This window comes from Grammomys surdaster, unplaced genomic scaffold (genome assembly GCF_004785775.1).
Source record: "Grammomys surdaster isolate TR1022 unplaced genomic scaffold, NIH_TR_1.0 335, whole genome shotgun sequence".
NCBI classification, from domain to species: Eukaryota; Metazoa; Chordata; class Mammalia; order Rodentia; family Muridae; genus Grammomys; species Grammomys surdaster.
In genome coordinates, this window is record NW_021604754.1 from 3,034,852 (window position 1) to 3,051,814 (window position 16,963).

Here is a 16,963-nt window from a genome sequence, read left to right on the forward strand (position 1 = left end):
TCTAAACTCTAAAGAAACTACCTGTTGGTGTGTAAAAAAGCCATGATAATTACCTTCTTCAACCTTTTTCTCTCTCATGGATCTTTTTCATCCAAATGTAAGCATACTCAAATCTTTCCCATCTTGAAACAAAATAATATAAAGACCAGTTCCCTCCATATGCACTTTGTCCCTGGCCTTTGATTTTGTTTGTTTGTTGGTTGGTTTATTGTTTTGGTTTGGGTATTTTTCTTTTGTTTTTGGTTCTCTCTCTCTCTCTCTCTCTCTCTCTCTCTCTCTCTCTCTCTCAATGTGTGTGTGTGTGTGTGTGTGTGTGTGTAACTAAATCTGTTATTTGGGGGCTAATCTTATTTAACCTGCAAACAAAACTTGGTACAAGCAGATATAGTCACCTTAATGTTCTTAGAGCCTTTGTTCTCTATACTATTGCCAATAGGCTATAGAGTTTGTATCCTCACCTTTCTTAGTTCCTCTCAAGGAAATGGTCTTCTACTTCTCTCTTACTCTGAATTCTTCCAGGCTACTGTGTCAATGTGGAATTACTCAGACTTGTTTGCCATCTGATTTTGTATCTGGAAAAAGTCTCACAATGCTCTATGTTTGTCTCCAAAGACTTCAGCACTTAAATACTTATGGCACCAAATTGCCTCCAGGGATCTGATGTATTCTGATCCTGACCACCTGAAGTTCACTTGGAAAACTCTACTTAAGAACAGACCATTCAGTTTCAAATATCTTCTAGTGAGGATAAATATTAGTAAGCATCCTTGGTTCTAAACTTTCTCTCAAACCTCTTCAGTGTGTTTCCAGATGTGCTTGGAACTTTCCACTTGAATTATTTCAGACTGATCCCCTATAAGACAAGCCATAACCAGCTGTCAACTACATTCAGCTATTCCTCTTGATTTTGTAATTTCTAATCATTTTTCTAATGGCCAGAACCAAGAAAGTAATGGCAGTCCTTCTTAGAATGAGCATGTGATTTCTGTTCCTGTTCTACTTAGAGTTATCCCCAGACCAAGACCAAGACTTGTCCATCTGACTAGAACCCATGCAACAAAATTCCAGGGCTTGTGCTGTCCACACATGGCACAACTTGGGTTTGAGAACAGACCTTTCTATATTCTTACTCCTGTAGAGTACAAATTGGTCTCAAAACAAAAGAAATAAAAAAGTAAACAGAACCCCCACCACACACACATCTAGAGTTTTAAACAACTTCACTAAAAATATGCTAAAAATCATGTGTGCAAAAGGATCATAGGTCTACTCAGTTCGTTCCATTTCAATTGGCTCTGAATAGCCTCTTCTCCCAAGCACCCACACCCTAAAGCTTCCTGGCCAATCTATCTGTATCTCCATTGTTTAATTTCCTCCCCACCCATCTCCTGAGTGGATGCTGAGCTAATTTAAATGGTAAGATCAGTTGCCTGAGACAAATAACTACAAAACCAAAAGCCAGATATTCCATACACAGCTGACAGCTTTTAATACCATTCCTGATTGATTATTTTAACAAAGAGTTAATGAGTGGACTCTGAGAATTGAGGCTTGTTTTCAATATCTCTACATTGGTGTGTGTGTATGTGTGTGCACCTTCATGTTTCAGAACATTGTTAAATTTTTTCTATTTTTTCTAGATTCCAAATAAAGTTATTTAGATATTTATTTTGGCCCAAATACTTGTAAAGTTACTGATAATTGTTAATAATTTTTAAACATTTATTTATTTGAAGTAAAAAAATAATGACTTACTTTACAACACACACACACACATACACACACACACACACACACACAGAGAGTATTTGCTGTTCTACTTAGTGTCCTGAATGTGCAGTGAACTTTTATTCTCTGGAGTCCTGGCAACTATTGCACTGGAAAGCCCAATTCTAAACCACTCACCCTGAGTGTTATTCTGCCATGCACTGGAAAACACTGTGCCCAAGAAAACAGAACACAAGCAATCAAAATGTTATCCAGGTAAATTAAGTACTTTGAGGAATGCCATGACATATTTTCCCCATGTCATTGAAAATGTGTCTCTGGAATCTCCAACTGGAATGCTGTACTTATACCATATATCCTGATTATTATCCATCCACATTAAGATACTGGTCTGCTACTTCTACAATTAAAGGCAAAATCTTTTCATGGGGAATAACAAAGATTTTTAAAGTGTTATAAAATTTAGAATGAGTAAATGTTGACACTTTACACCAGGTTTTAAAGTTATGGAATATATAAGTCATCTAAATTATACTGAATAAAATAAAATAATAATAGTAATAATAATAATGATAATAAAACTGGTAAGGCTGGAAGCAATTTCCTGGAGGATGTGCTATTGGTAAGAGGGTGCTCAACCTTCTAGTATATTATTTTTAAAAACAAACAAACAAACAATAAAACAACAGTATTCATGCCCAGAAAAATGCACCGAAAAGAAGGGAAGAGCCTAAAAAGGAGCAAAGACAAGATCACAGAGTTGGAATCTCATAGAACAGTGTAAAGAAGGGTGACAGAAGACAAGACCATAGAAATTGGGCCTTAATCCATCCACAGATCCAGAGAACTCGACTGAAGCCTCTTAGCTTCTGAAATCCAACATGTTTCGACCCTCTTACCATCTGACTTACAGTGACTGTTCATTACAAAAGAACAGAAGGGCTGTAAGAGAGTCAGAATAAAGACACTGAACATACTGCAGTGCAGGTGCCAAGTAAGGTGTCTATACATATACAAGAACAACCAAAGGAGTTCTGAATAATGGAATGAAAATACAACACAGATTAATGGAGCTGACTCATTGATGTCTTTCAGCATACAGAATGGGGATCCATCTTCAGAACAGACATTGTAACTGCCAGTGAAATGACCCCTTTCTAGTCATTCAGTATCATCTCTCCTATGTCAGGTTACCTACAAGATCAAATCGTTTAAGTAGTCTGAACACAATACTAATTCATAAAGCTTCTTGTACCCTACTAATGTCTCCTCCTATTTGATGGCTACTTTAAATTGTTAGCTTGACATGGTATAAAATCACCCAACAAGAGAGTCTTAATGAGGAAATGTTTAGATCAGAAGGGTCAGTAGGTAGGAAATAGTCTTGATTACAGTAGATGTGGGAAAACTGAGTCCATGTGGGCAACAGTATTCCCTGGATTTGCATTCTCAACAGGATAGTGGTAGAGGAAGTGAGTTGAGTGTTAAGCAAGCATGCATTCAGGTCTCTTTGTCATTGACTATTGATGTGAAAATGACTTTTGAAAGTTCCAGCAACCTTTCCTTCCTTGCTATGATGGACTCCAAGTTTAAACTGAGAAAGAACATAAACGCATTTCCCCTTAAGTTGCTCTAAACAGAGTATTTTATCACGGCAATCAAAAAGAAAAAAACTAGGACAGTCTTACCTTCAACCATTTAACTCAACTCTATCTTATCTTTTAAGTCTCCACCTAGCACCCTTTCTAGGAAGCATACTTTCCTACCACCAGCCCCATACCCATCAGTAATGATGACTCCAAAGCTGTGCAAACTCACTGAATACTTATAATAATCCTATGTCATAGGTACGTATACCTGCCCCATTTCCCAGATAAGATACTGCAACACAAACAGGCTACTAACTCACCCTCATATAAATTATGGTCATGGGGAGAGCAGACAAGCAAACCCAGGCAGACAGGTTTTATAATATATGTTCTACACATCAGATGCATACTTCCATATGATTAAAAGTGAGATATCTCCAGCTACTGCTGTAGAGCCAGTGCTTTTCACTGTCTTTCCAAGCACTGATGTTCAGTGAGATGCTGAAATCCAATGTGTACCTTTTACAAATACTAACTCTTAAGTATCAAGTGTGAAGTGCAAATAAATTACCAAACATCCCTAAAGAGAATAGAAATTCTTTAACAATATTTTTACTGAAACCTAATTTTTACAAAAAAATATAGCTATATCTGGCACACCTAAAACATATTAGCATATACCATCTCTATGAAAGGAAAAGTGTCTTCAAGACTAATGAAAACCCTTGGCAATTTGAATATTAGATGATACTAAATTACGCTATAATTATTTCAAAGGTCAAGATTCTTACACATTTAGTCTTAAAACTCTCCACCTGGGTGATGCAATCAGAAAATTTAAGAATGTATGAAAATATTTAATTATACAAAACAGGATGAAATCTACTAATTTAATAACCTTTAAGTAAAATGTGCTGTCTTATCACATAAGTATTTTTTTTCTCTCTGCTGCAAAAAATGAACATTTTAGAAGAATATATGAGCTATGTGAGTTGCAAGGAAGAGAGAGACACCATGGTTTGAAATAAATCAACACGCCATTCATGAATACTTGGGAAACAGTAAGACTAGAGACAACATGGAAAACACAACAAATAGAGTCATAACTACCCACCGGTCTTGAGAATTCAATCTCTTAGGGGAGAAAAACCAATACAGAGCACAAGTGTCATAGCTGTTCCTAAAATCTCAAGAGGAAAAGATTTAAGTAGATACATGCTTACTAAAATGGAAGTCCATGCATCTACCTCAGGTAGATTGCCATTTACACTGAAGTGATGTTGAGATGTGGGGTAAGTTGCTTTTAGTTCAGACTATTTAGTTATTCAGTTGGTTAGTTAGCCCAGTTCGCTAAGGTCATATCTCATTATGCAGAGCAAATTGGTCTTGAATTATGCCTGGTGCCTTCAAGGGCCAGAATTAGGTATTGGATCTTCCAGAACTGGAGTTACAAACAATTGTAAGCCCATACAATTGTGAGCTACAAACGGAACCCAGGTCACATGGAACAACAGCCAATGTTCTTAATTTCTGGGACACTTCTCCAGTGTCTTGATTGCATCATTTTAGAAGACAGATTTGTCTTTAAGGTTTTGAGTGCCTTTTTATAGTCAAGCTACTTCAGATGCAGGACAGTCCTCTTTGTGAAATGTGGAGAAAATTAAGGCATTCCCAGAAACACAGGGCCACAGCAAGAATGGTTTGGCTCTCCTGGGATTGTCTCTGGCTGCAGAAGGCCTATAGTACATGCTAGAACAGTGGGTCTTAGATTGGTTTGGTTACTTAAATGAATGAACATGAATGGAATTTGTTTTTTAAAGCAATTGCAATGGAAAGTTTTAATACAGAGACTTTTTTTTAAAAAGCTGCCTTTGTTTCTATGTTTGGGGATATTTTCTTTCTTTCTCTTTCTTTCTTTCTTTCTTTCTTTCTTTCTTTCTTTCTTTCTTTCTTTCTTTCTCTCTTTCTTTTTTTTAAATTTTATTTTAGTAGACAGGGCCTTACTATGATGTAGCCCTGGATTGTCTAAAACAGCTTTGTGGATACCACTGACATCAGAATTTTGATGTTCTTTGTATATTATAGGTGTGTAATCTTTTGTCTCTGTTTCATATTTACATAAGCCTGCATCATGTATGCTTGTTCTACATGCAGCAAACTAACAATAAAGTACAAGAAAATATTATCTGAAAACTTCAAAACCAGCTCCCAATGCTCACTTTGTCACTATGCTCGTTTTTGGTTGTGACTTTTTACATTGAGTATAAATAATATTGGCAAACTGGGAGATAACTTTCTGGCTCAAATGAAAGAATTACTATATTGCCAATACAACGTGATTTATTACTAAGATGAAGGGCTTCCACACTCGGTATGGGAAACACTTTTAGGGATAGAGCATTGTTTCTACTAAGGTGAGGCCTGCATTTCAACATGGCTGAGTGTGTGGAGTGCTGAGACAGAGCTGACTCCATCAGACTCTTTCATCTCTTTTGTCTCATCTAGGGAGAGAGTACCTTCTATGTACCAGAGACAGTCTACCTGCTTCATGCATACTCCTATTCCTCTCAGCCACATTATTGTTCTGTGAATTGCATTGAATTATCAAAATATAAATGAGGAAACAGGAACAGAGAAGTTCAGAGGCGACATCACAGTCAGCAGGTTCAAGGTAAAACTGAGTTTCAAAACCAGATGCTGTTTGGTTTCTACAGCTTGACCAATATGCTACTTGCCTTATTCACCTCCTTTGACTTCAAAAGAGGAGGTACATGACTGTAATCGTGAGGCAAAATTTAAGATCACATCCTTCTGTGACAACTAAATTCATGAAGATTGCTAACGATGAGAACATAGGGAATAGGTCAATGAAATGATAATATAGATTCAAAAACAGATCACAAAATATGCAGCTACCAAATACTAGAAGCTAAGAGAGAAGACATGGCTGGGTCTCTGCAAAGCATTTGATACTTTCCATGGTGTTTCATTCTCCTCATGTTCCAACTTGATCTTAAATGCTATTTTGGGGAATTATAGTTTAGCTTCTCCATATCCAAATATGTGTGGTCAATTCTAAGTAGAGAGTGGAGGCAGAGAAGAAGAAGATGGCAAAATAAAAAAGTGACGAAAAATCGGTGGGAATGAGAGCCTGTCTGGTTCATTCGTACACTTTGCTTTTTCTCCTCCATCTTTCTTCAAAAGCTGCATCCTTTCATTTCAGATGCCTTTAAACTCAATTAAAAAGCAAAATCTACTGAAAAGCTCCATAGGCTATTTCTAGTTTGGCTGAGATGCCAGTGTTTTCCCTTTTTAATATTAAAAACAAGTAAATATCAACTGGTAAACAAAGGCTTAAGAGCATAACAAGTAAATTCATATGTATAAAACAAGTAGATTTCAATTGCATTCAATTATTTTTTCCCAATCACCTCGAAGTAAAGATCCTCCAAAGAAAATTGCATTGCCTTTTCAACTCCTTGGAGAGCCAGTTTAGTTAACAGCCTACCTATACTTCAGAGATGACCATGCAGCTTACGTGTCAAACTCATTTTCAAATGTCAATCATGTCCTTTTCAATCTAATTAGTTTGGAAAGTAGTGTCATTGACCTGGAACTATGCAGACCATTTATTATCATATCATTTGATCAACCTAACACTTTGCCTCTGTTGAGTTTAAGACATCTGTAGCCAAAATGTAATATCCTTTCTCCTACTCATTACTGGTAACTCAACAAAATTCCCTGTTTACAGCTCAATTTATTACTGTGAGTAGGCATAGCTAACTTTACAGTGGTATTCCAGAGACTCTTCTTTCAGATTTCAGGTAAATAAAAATAGAAAGGTAAAGGAAATATGCATAGATAGTGAAAAATATGTGTATACATACGTGCATGCATAATACATATTTGTACTAGTACCAAATCTTTGGCAACACAGCCTAGGAGTAATTTACAACCTTAATTACACAGGTTGAGTCTTTAATATGACACAAGGAACCATACAAAGAGAGTCTGCAGGTTTCATCCTATTGGGTTTGTTTTATAATAAAGAAAAACAGCCCTAGGTTCATAGTATTTAACCTGACTTCCAGTTGGTTAAGGGAAGATGAGGTACTATTGAAGAAGAAATAATAACTAGGTCTCTTAAGGTCATAGAGCATTGGCAAGAATCTCTGAGAGTGGAGCAAAAGGTTTGGGCAGGGCTGTATGTGCTATGTGCTGGCAGCAAGGGAGCTGGAAGATGGCTCACAAAGTAGATACCCATCACCTGGTCCATTCTCTGGCAAGATCAGGGAAATTACATGATCTTTTTCCCACTTCAGCTTTGCATACTATGAATGAATTTGCAAGACAAAAACGTGCAAGCAGGTAATCTTATCTGGACCGCACAGCACAGAGTAACATGTTGCACCAAGGAGGGAAAGAACAGAGGCACTCTGATAAGCTCCCAAGTGGAATATTTATATTTTTAACTGTGGCATTTAAAAAAAACAAGGCACCTGTTATATTTAAAATAATGAGTAGTCACTCTAGGATGACAATCTAAAAGCAGAGTGCTGGCTGCACGATCTCCCTTTTTTATCCTGGACTTTTTATTGGAGAAAGTTAAGAGGATTTTACCAAAATTTCTGTTTGTCTGATGGAAAAGCAAAAATGCTCCTGGTGTTTTCTGGATCAATTTACTATGACTGAATAATTTTATGTGAAGGCTTTTTTTTTGTTTTGTTCTGTTTTTTGTTTTTTGGGTATTTTTGGTACACATCAATGTCACACTTACCTTCGGGTGAGGAAGCTGACTTTTGGGAAAAGACAGCATTTACTTTCCTCTTCTTACTGATATCATTGTTTACAGACAAGCTGGACTGAATTTTTCTGTGCATTTTCTGGGAAACAGGAGCGGACATTGTGTGATTATCCATGGACACATGGTTGGCTCCATGATGAATTCCATTCCCATTGCCCATACTTGTGTGGCCGCCGTTCTTTATCCTGCCTGTTTCCTCCTTGCTGGATTCTGGTGCTGATGTCTGCAGTTGAGGCAGACGCTCAGGTTGGGCTGAGTCAAAAACAAAGAAGAAAAATTCATCTAGTTAAGCAGAGAAGCCATTATTTTACAATAATGAAAATACAGATTTGAATATATAAATACAATAATACAGACTTGAGATCTAACCCATGATAATAAAACTAAATAAAAAGGGATCTTATGGAAGAGGGAGAGGAAGAAGAAAAAGGAGAAAAGGTAGAAGAGGAATGTTCCAGAAGGAAAGAAAGAGGAAGAAAGGAAAGAAAAAAGGAAGGAAAGAAAGTAGATATAGCTCAGATTTAGGAAGAAAAACATAAATAAATTCAACAAAAACCACTTCATACAAAAATATAAAATTAGAGAAATAAATTGGATATTTTGGTAATTTAAAATAATACTTAAAATATGTAAAAATGTAATTCAACACTGGTTTGGTGAAAGCTGCTCTTGGACTTTTTTGTTTGTTTGTTTTTTGTATTTTTTAATGTTTTTTATCTCTCCTAAATGCTATAAATAAAATACCAGGATCTCATTACTAAGTACATCATTTACATTTTGTAATGAATTCAGGCATTCAAAGCTGGACAGCAGTCAAACATACAGTTTTCTTCAAAATAATTCTAAATTTGGAAGAAAACTTTTCCTGTGTTTGTTCTTTCAATTTCATTTTAAGGAAAAACTACTTCAATCTGATCTGGTGCCGCTGTTAAAAGTGAATATAAACACTTCACAACAACGCCCATTTGAGTCTGGGGCAAGCAAGGAGCACACCTTTCTCTCAGACAATATTACACCAGAAGTCCCAAGAAAAGAAATAAGATAGAAAAATTAAGAAAAAAGGCAGAGTTATAGAAAGGAGAACACAAACTTGTGGAGTTGTACACACAAATGAATGAATAATCTAAGCTACTAAACTTTAGGAATTATGAAAATATATTTAAGGTAAACTGTACAAAATAAACAGCATTCCAGTACATCGATGGTAACCAATTAACAAATGAATAAGGAAAAATTAGCTTTTCCTCATAGGGTAGAAAGCAAATCTCCAATGCTAATAGATACTTATCAAGGTCCAGAGCTAAAGCAGGAAGAATGGGCAGACATACATACAGGTATCTAAATTATGGCAAAATATAATTGAAAAGCATGAAGGAGTCCAAATAGTGGGCAAAAGAAAGTTAATCCTGCTATATTAGTTTAGTAATTCTTTCCCACCAAGAAGAAAAAAGAAAAGGAGTATAAAGAAATAAACCCTTTTTAGTTTGAAGTGGAAAGATAGAATACATTAACTATAAGATATTAAGATGGACTAATACTTTGCACAATACATCATTGAACCATTGGATGATTAGTGATGATCTCTGTTGACCAGCATGTATAAACAGCTGCATGCAACCCCAGGACCAGTATCTGTAACCTAGCCTCGTAAACAGGAGATCCACTTCTTAGGAACATGCAATCATGTGATTTAGAGAACCATATGCTCTTGCTTCGTGGAACAACAAGAATGACATCCTACTGGCAGCCACTGAACCCACCGCTAGTTACACAGATGCATTTCAGAAGATGCCAAAAAAGTCTGCTAAACTCAATTCAGTGTCCTTTACAGAGCACTTTCTAGTAAGCTCTCCAAATAAATGCAATGTTTGAGCTACCTGTTCTCTAAAACTAACAAGTCAAGTGATCTGAGATCTTGGTTAAGTTGAAATGTCACTGACCAATGCTGGGCAACTCCTCACCAATCAGTCAAAAATGTCTTCTCATACTTTAGGTCAAGATAACCTAAGATTTGCTATGTAACAGTTAAGCACTCTCATTAAATAAAAAGACAGTGGTAGAAGATGACTGTCCTGCCTCCAAATTCTAAACAATTGAGAGATTTGACCTTTTCCCCACCTAACAGAACTAACTCTACAAATTACAGGTTACTGTTAAAATGATACTTTAATGCATCCTTAACGATTTATCTACATTTCAATCTTCAAATCGTTTCTATTTCTGATGGCAGTTAAATGATAGTACTTTTATTTTTTTGTTTCACTATCACCTAATTATTTTTCTGTGGTTTCTGAATTACAATTAAATGACCAAATATTAACTCTTCACTTACATATTTTTTAAACATTAAAACATTTTTTTTTTAGTTGAGGGATTTTACCATGTGTGTGCTGCACACAAAATCAAAACTGGATACGCTTTCTCTTACTCCTCTCAATAGATAGGAAATGTAACTTCACCCGTCATTTTTCATAGCTATGATTTTAATCGTATGGTCAAGATGCAATTAAAACTAAACAGGAAACATGATTTTATGTTCAAGTGAAGAATGAAACTGCCTGCCTGATTATACCACAACTATTTGGTTTATAATAGATTTCTCCTTATTGTGTACAAATCATGTATAGCTCTAAAAGCGCATGCTAATATGGAGATGACACAATGCTTCTTAAAACACAGGCAACGCCTGGGGACCCTCGCTCTAGCTTTAATGATGCACTGTTCTCATTCAGCTGTCTCTCTTTTTTCAAATCTTTACATATGTGACAGCTCTCAAAAGTAGACCATAGACCATCTGGCATTTTCTGAGGTGTAACTTGTGCAAGTTCAGCTCTATTGGGAGTACACCGCTATCTTCTGCCTGTGTTATAAAGGGACAATAGAATGTAGAACTTAGGGGTTGTTTTGAATTATTCATTTTTTTTGCCTGTATATTCAAGAAATTTTTTTACAAACTCTGCATTTTGTACTACATAATCACATGCGTTAAAGGTACAAAGAAACTTTTTGACACCTCTTTTCTACAGAAGGCTGGCATTTTGTTTGATATGTGAACATTCAGCATCTGCTATATCACTCCAAACAGGACGGGTGCTGCTACAAAAGACCCCATTTTAAATTTACTCTCGATGAGCAAAAATGTATTCTCCATATTCAGAAACGAATGCAATACATGTCAAAATTTCAAATACCAGGTATTAGAACATTCAACATCTTCAAACCTGGATAGCATTGGTCACCTGATCACCATATGGGTAGGGACTTTTTTTTTTAACCGCGGCTCATACAATGTGGCATGATTGTAATTTTAATATCCATGATGAATAGTTACAAATGTCTTAAGAAATACTGTACTTTCTAGGTTTGAATGTTTTCAATCAGGGAGGAGACGGGTAGAATTAGGTCTAGCAGTTCTCAGTGGGAATAATAAACATGAAAGTAAAGGAGTCAATAGCATGAACTTCTTTTGATAATTTAAAAAAAAAAAAAACCTCGGTGATATTGTAGCTAGCAGTAAGTATACTTGAAACGGCAGCTGCTGGAGTGGCAATAGAAAGCCATGTTTTACTCCAGTGCATAATCTATTAGCAGGAGCAAGTCATCTTTATTGCTGGTCACTACCAAAGCTAAATTTAATAAAATTACAAGAGCTTTCATGCACTTAGTTAATTTAAACAGTTGATGTACACATAAAAATCACATTAAATCTCAAGTTACTTTCTTAGAGATATCTGTAGGGTTCTTAGTGGATATGCAGTACCACATGGTCACGAAAGAACAGACAGACAGACAGACAGACAGACACACACACACACACACACACACACGGTAATGGTAGAGATGTTATATATGCAATACTGTACATGGATATATGTGTATAATATAGCACACTAAATGTTATTAAGAGATAGCTCTAGTCCGAACACTTTCTATGCACTGGTGTCCTTAAGTGGAGATGAAATGTTTTTCAATATGACCCATGGTAAATCTATAGTAATTTTTGGTTTGTTTGCTTGTTTGGTTTTTTTTTTACAATATAATGTAAATTTAGGCACCTTCCAACGGTGACAATCCTCTCTTTTTTATCAGCCAGAGTCAAGACTTTCTCTATGTGCAGAGGCTGGGTGCACAATTCCCCTAAACCCTGCCTGGCCAGATATTCTACATTACCCTCCAAGGGCTTCTGGAAATCTTTTATTTACCCCATCATTTTATTTACATATAAAGAGTTTCTGGACTCTTTTGGTCACATATACTATTTTCTATCTTCACTGCATCTAGCATATACTTTTAACATATTAAGTTATATTTTGGAACTTTTATGGTTTTTTGGGGGGGAGGGGGCATTCATGAATTTGTGATCCCAGTCAGGTGCTGTGGCTCCCTGGATGTGAGTTCACAAGACGGAGACCACTCTTGAGTCTGGTACATCGTAGTTTACGTTAAGAGATTGAATCAATGGTGAAATAAATCACCAGATGACAATGGGAAGTAGTACTATCCTAAATAAATGAGATCAAATGTTCAAAATTATTTGAAGAAATAACTGGAGTATGGTTACTGCTTTTCTTAAAGAACATTTATCACATAATTAAACATATCTAAACCCTGCATGGGGAGACTGGTGACTTCAGACAATTCCATTTCCATGTCGTTCAAAGCAGGAATCTACTCCTGTGTTTGATCTTCCCTTGAAGGCAAATTTAGCCATTCACCCATGTTCTCAGAGACAGAATTGTTTCTACACCCTTCTTCCTTGGCCTGGCCCTGAGGCTGTGGGTGTGACCTCCCCTGACTGTGGCTGGAAGCCACCAAGCTTTAACCACAGCTAAGGAGAATAACTCAGGGATGTTGAAAGACCCAAACACCAGGAATCTTCATGGCAACATTGAGAAGACTGACTTGCCACCCTCACACTGTGTTTGGTCCTTCCCTTAACTTCCCTTACTGAGTTTCTCCACATTTTAAATTTTCCTTGTTTGCTGCCTGTCCTTACATTCTGTGATATTGCTATTAATTTTTTGTTTTCCTACCAACCATTGAAAAACTTCTATCAAATAAATATGCAAACATAATCTTGCATTTTCTAGGAAAAATGCAATAAAAATAAGTAAATTCAGGAAAATTAAGGAACGTAAAGCATTTTTCAGTTAAGATTCATAGATATTTCTAAAAGCTCCTCAAACTATGTCAGTGAAAAACAAAATCCCACTACTTTTCTCTCTCCAGACATAGTAAATTTGCATCTACTGCTTGATCTTATATTCAAATGAATGAAAAGTTTGGCCTCATATCTTCTGATGCTTCATAGTTTCTAGTTAACTTATCTGGGTAAACAGTGTATTATTCATTGATTTGAAAGTTTATATTGCCAGGTTTGCTTATAAAGCATCATCTACAAGCTTTATGCATGTGTTTAAAATAGTTATCTTCCTGGATAATCTCACAGCATTATGGAATTTGCTATGGCTTCTCCTTTTCCTGACTCAAGAGATACTTCTATTGCTTTCTATCACCGAATCAGCTGATTAAAAATGACTGCTACCTATAATTATTAACACTTATTATATTCTGCATATACCTAAAAATAAATGCATATGCATTTATACATAATTTGCAGAAAAGAAATTACTAAAGTATGCTTTAAATTATAGAAACAATAACTCAATAAAACAATTACCATAAAGGTATGATCTTCCTAAAAGCTATTTTTAGACACTGAAGTTTGTATAAGATGGCAGAGAGATTTATGAGGAGCAATGAATTCATCTCTTCAAAGGAATAAGCAATAAGCACACATAAGCAATTAGGGGCACATTTAAGATCAAGATACCTGTGATTTTCTTAGGAGATATACTAAAGTATCAACTGATACTTTATGTTTTATAAAGTATCAACTGATGGGCAACTAGAAATGTGAGAAATTACCTGCATTCTCCTTTACCAAAGAAAAGTTTTGCTAAGAAATCACAAAATAATAGCCAGGCAGTGACTCCAGTGAGGTTACTAATTAATACTTTGACAACAAGATTATAAGTGAAGCATTTTTTTTCATGTTTGGTGATATTTCTCCACAAAGGATCTAAAGAACTGTTTCTTCAATTATTGTTTGAAGGGTTTGCTCTTTCATGATCATTTTAAAGGCACCTTGTAGTCTATATAAGAGAATAGGATGTTCTTAAATATAATCTTGTTTAAGTTAACACTTGGAGCCACAAAATGCATTCACAAACACGTAATGCATGCTACAGTGGAATTAAGGTGAATGAAATGACAATTAGTAGGTAATCGTAAGGTACAAGCTTGAAATTTCAAGCAACTAAAACCTAGAGATTTTCCACACTAATTGAAACATCCAAGAACCAGAAACCAGACAAGATCTCCTTTCAGAAAGCCTAGAGCCCTTGAGCTTTATCCTAATAGAAATCCTGAGATTTAGACAGATGTAGAACCTATCAGTCATATAAGGCCTAAACCCAAGCTCTTCCTTTGCATCATTTAGCCTTCTTTGTGTCTTATAGACTTGTAGATAAGGTGTGAAAACACACATCAAAAAGCTTTAAAGTAAGAATTCTGATCCAGAATCAAAACCTACATGAGGAGTCACTTTTTGACAGACAAAGCTAACTAACTTGAGGTAAGACTGGGAGAAAGGACATCACGTATCTTTGCCAAAACTAAGCAGTGTGTAACTAATATTAATGAAAGGTAAGTTGCAAAAGTTTCTATTGATTCTTGAGATAGAAAGTTTGTGCTGATGAATGGTGGAGAATTATAGCATTGTGTATGAAGCTTCTCCTGGATGGAGGCCTTTGTATGAAACATAATGGATACCAACATCCTGGACCCTGGACATTCTATAGTTAAAACACCAAAATCATATTGGGCTGTGAACACCAACTAGAAAACTCAGGCAGCTTTATTAAGAGCTGGTTCTCCTATAAGCAACACAGCCATTTTTAGCAATATGCAAATAAATTGACCACTATATAAATCTAGAACAGTGTAGCCCTCTATATAGGCAAATTTCGAAAAGCCACTGAAGCCAGAGGTCAAGCAACATTCAGCCTCCAGGTACCTTTGAGCCATCCCAAGATATAGGATTGCAAGGAACAGCCAGGGAACTAGATGCACTGACGTTCAGATAAGCATGTATGTTAGCTAAAGTGTAGCAGGCGAATTATTTGTTGTTCAATTTAGTGTTGTAATTTAAAACACTATGAAACGGAATAGGAGATACTAAGGAGGGAGAAGAAGAGCAGTGGAAGCCTGAAATGTCAGAGTATGTCAAATACTTCTCCATGTCCTGCACAAGAGTAGTGCAGAGATGGAGGTTATTCAGTGGAGAAAGCCTGAGGTACAGAAGCACATACTACCTGGAGCAAGTCCCACTACCGCTTCAGGCTGGTGTCAAGAAGCTGTTAAGTGGTAACCAAAAGAAAACAGAGAAGGCCAGATCTTAAAAGTAAAAGTGGTGAGGTACCATAAAGACAACGTTCTCCATAAGGAAAAGGGTGAAGGGGAGGAAGTGGGGAAGGGGAGAAATTGGACTGCTACAATAAACACCTCTCGAGACTCTTCCACTCTGAGATAATCACTGAATCTAAATATTTGTTATCAACTGGAGAAGAACTACTAAGTCTCCTCCAAGAGAATCTCCTCCGCAGTGGCTACGATGGATACCAAACAAGGAAATCTTAGCAGAGTCCTCCAGTAAACAAACTTGCTGCACACAGAACGTAGGCCTAAAGCAGGGAAGAAAGGCAATAGGGAAATGCTTTGCACAGGCTCTGCTCATCCCATCCTCACTGCTAAGCATTCCATAGACCCACCCTGTCCTTTATCCATCCATACATGGACTGCTCTGCATTACCCTCACTGTCTTACTCTACATTTTGATGAAAACAAGTTGTACCAAGTTTGATCTAGGTTGGTCTTCCAAATAATTTCAGAGGAGGAATCCATATTGCCCAGAAGTCTAGAGAAGAACAGGCACTAGATCTAGATGTACAATCTATGTGACTAGTATCTCAGGAAGGAAGATGAAGTGCATGCATAGGTGTTCAGAAGGAGAGGGGCAATTGGACCTCATTAAGTAAAAACGAGGTGAGATTATGTGTACAGGACAAGAAGGATCTGCTGTAGACCCAAGCATAAATGTACGTTGCTGAGCTAAGGTCACTAGAGAAGATGCCTATGCTTGCCTACTCAACATCTCTCTATTTCCCTGGCAACAGTGTAGATGTTAATGAGAATGGAACCTAGATTTGCTGACAGTAATTTCTGCAGCAATGAAGTGTATTTAGTTACATGTATTTGTACACAGAACTTGACAATCCTGAGTCTTCAGTGGCTCACACTGACAGCAGAATGCTCCTTAAGGACAAGATCCCGGATTCCTAGAACTCCATCAACCTAATCAGGCACATGAATGCTGACAAAGAGCCTTGTATGATGTTCAGCACCCAGTGGACACCCAGTGAAAATTAGCTGATGATGATGAATTACACTAGCTTTTAAGCTGTCACTTGATCCCAGAATATAATAACCTTCCTGAATAAATCAAGCAACAGTTTGGGATTCAGTACCATTATAAACTTCATCCTTCACCTTCCTGAGCCTAGGGAATTGCTGTAAAAGCATAATGCGAGGAGAGTAGAACTGTAGTGAGGATTCAAGAAACTCTGTCTGTTATAACAAGGGAATTAAAGATTCAGTTACTGAGATCGTAGGATGTGTGGAGACATGCATCAAAAATGCTCACCAAGTAACCTTTCTGAAAAGTAGCATACAAGAAGTCACTGCCGAATTATATACCTAACAGGCCCTTCCCATAATA

The 16,963-nt window shown here is 36.6% G+C and overlaps 1 protein-coding gene across 1 annotated transcript in view; it reads right to left on the bottom strand.

The window, feature by feature from the left end:
- Mdfic (MyoD family inhibitor domain containing) overlaps window positions 1-16,963 on the bottom strand; it is an 80,446-nt gene that overhangs the window by 22,225 nt on the left and 41,258 nt on the right. The window contains exon 4 of the mRNA XM_028778426.1: window positions 8,098-8,376. Within this exon, the coding sequence (XP_028634259.1) occupies window positions 8,098-8,376 (279 nt within the window). The remainder of the gene's footprint in view (window positions 1-8,097; window positions 8,377-16,963) is intronic.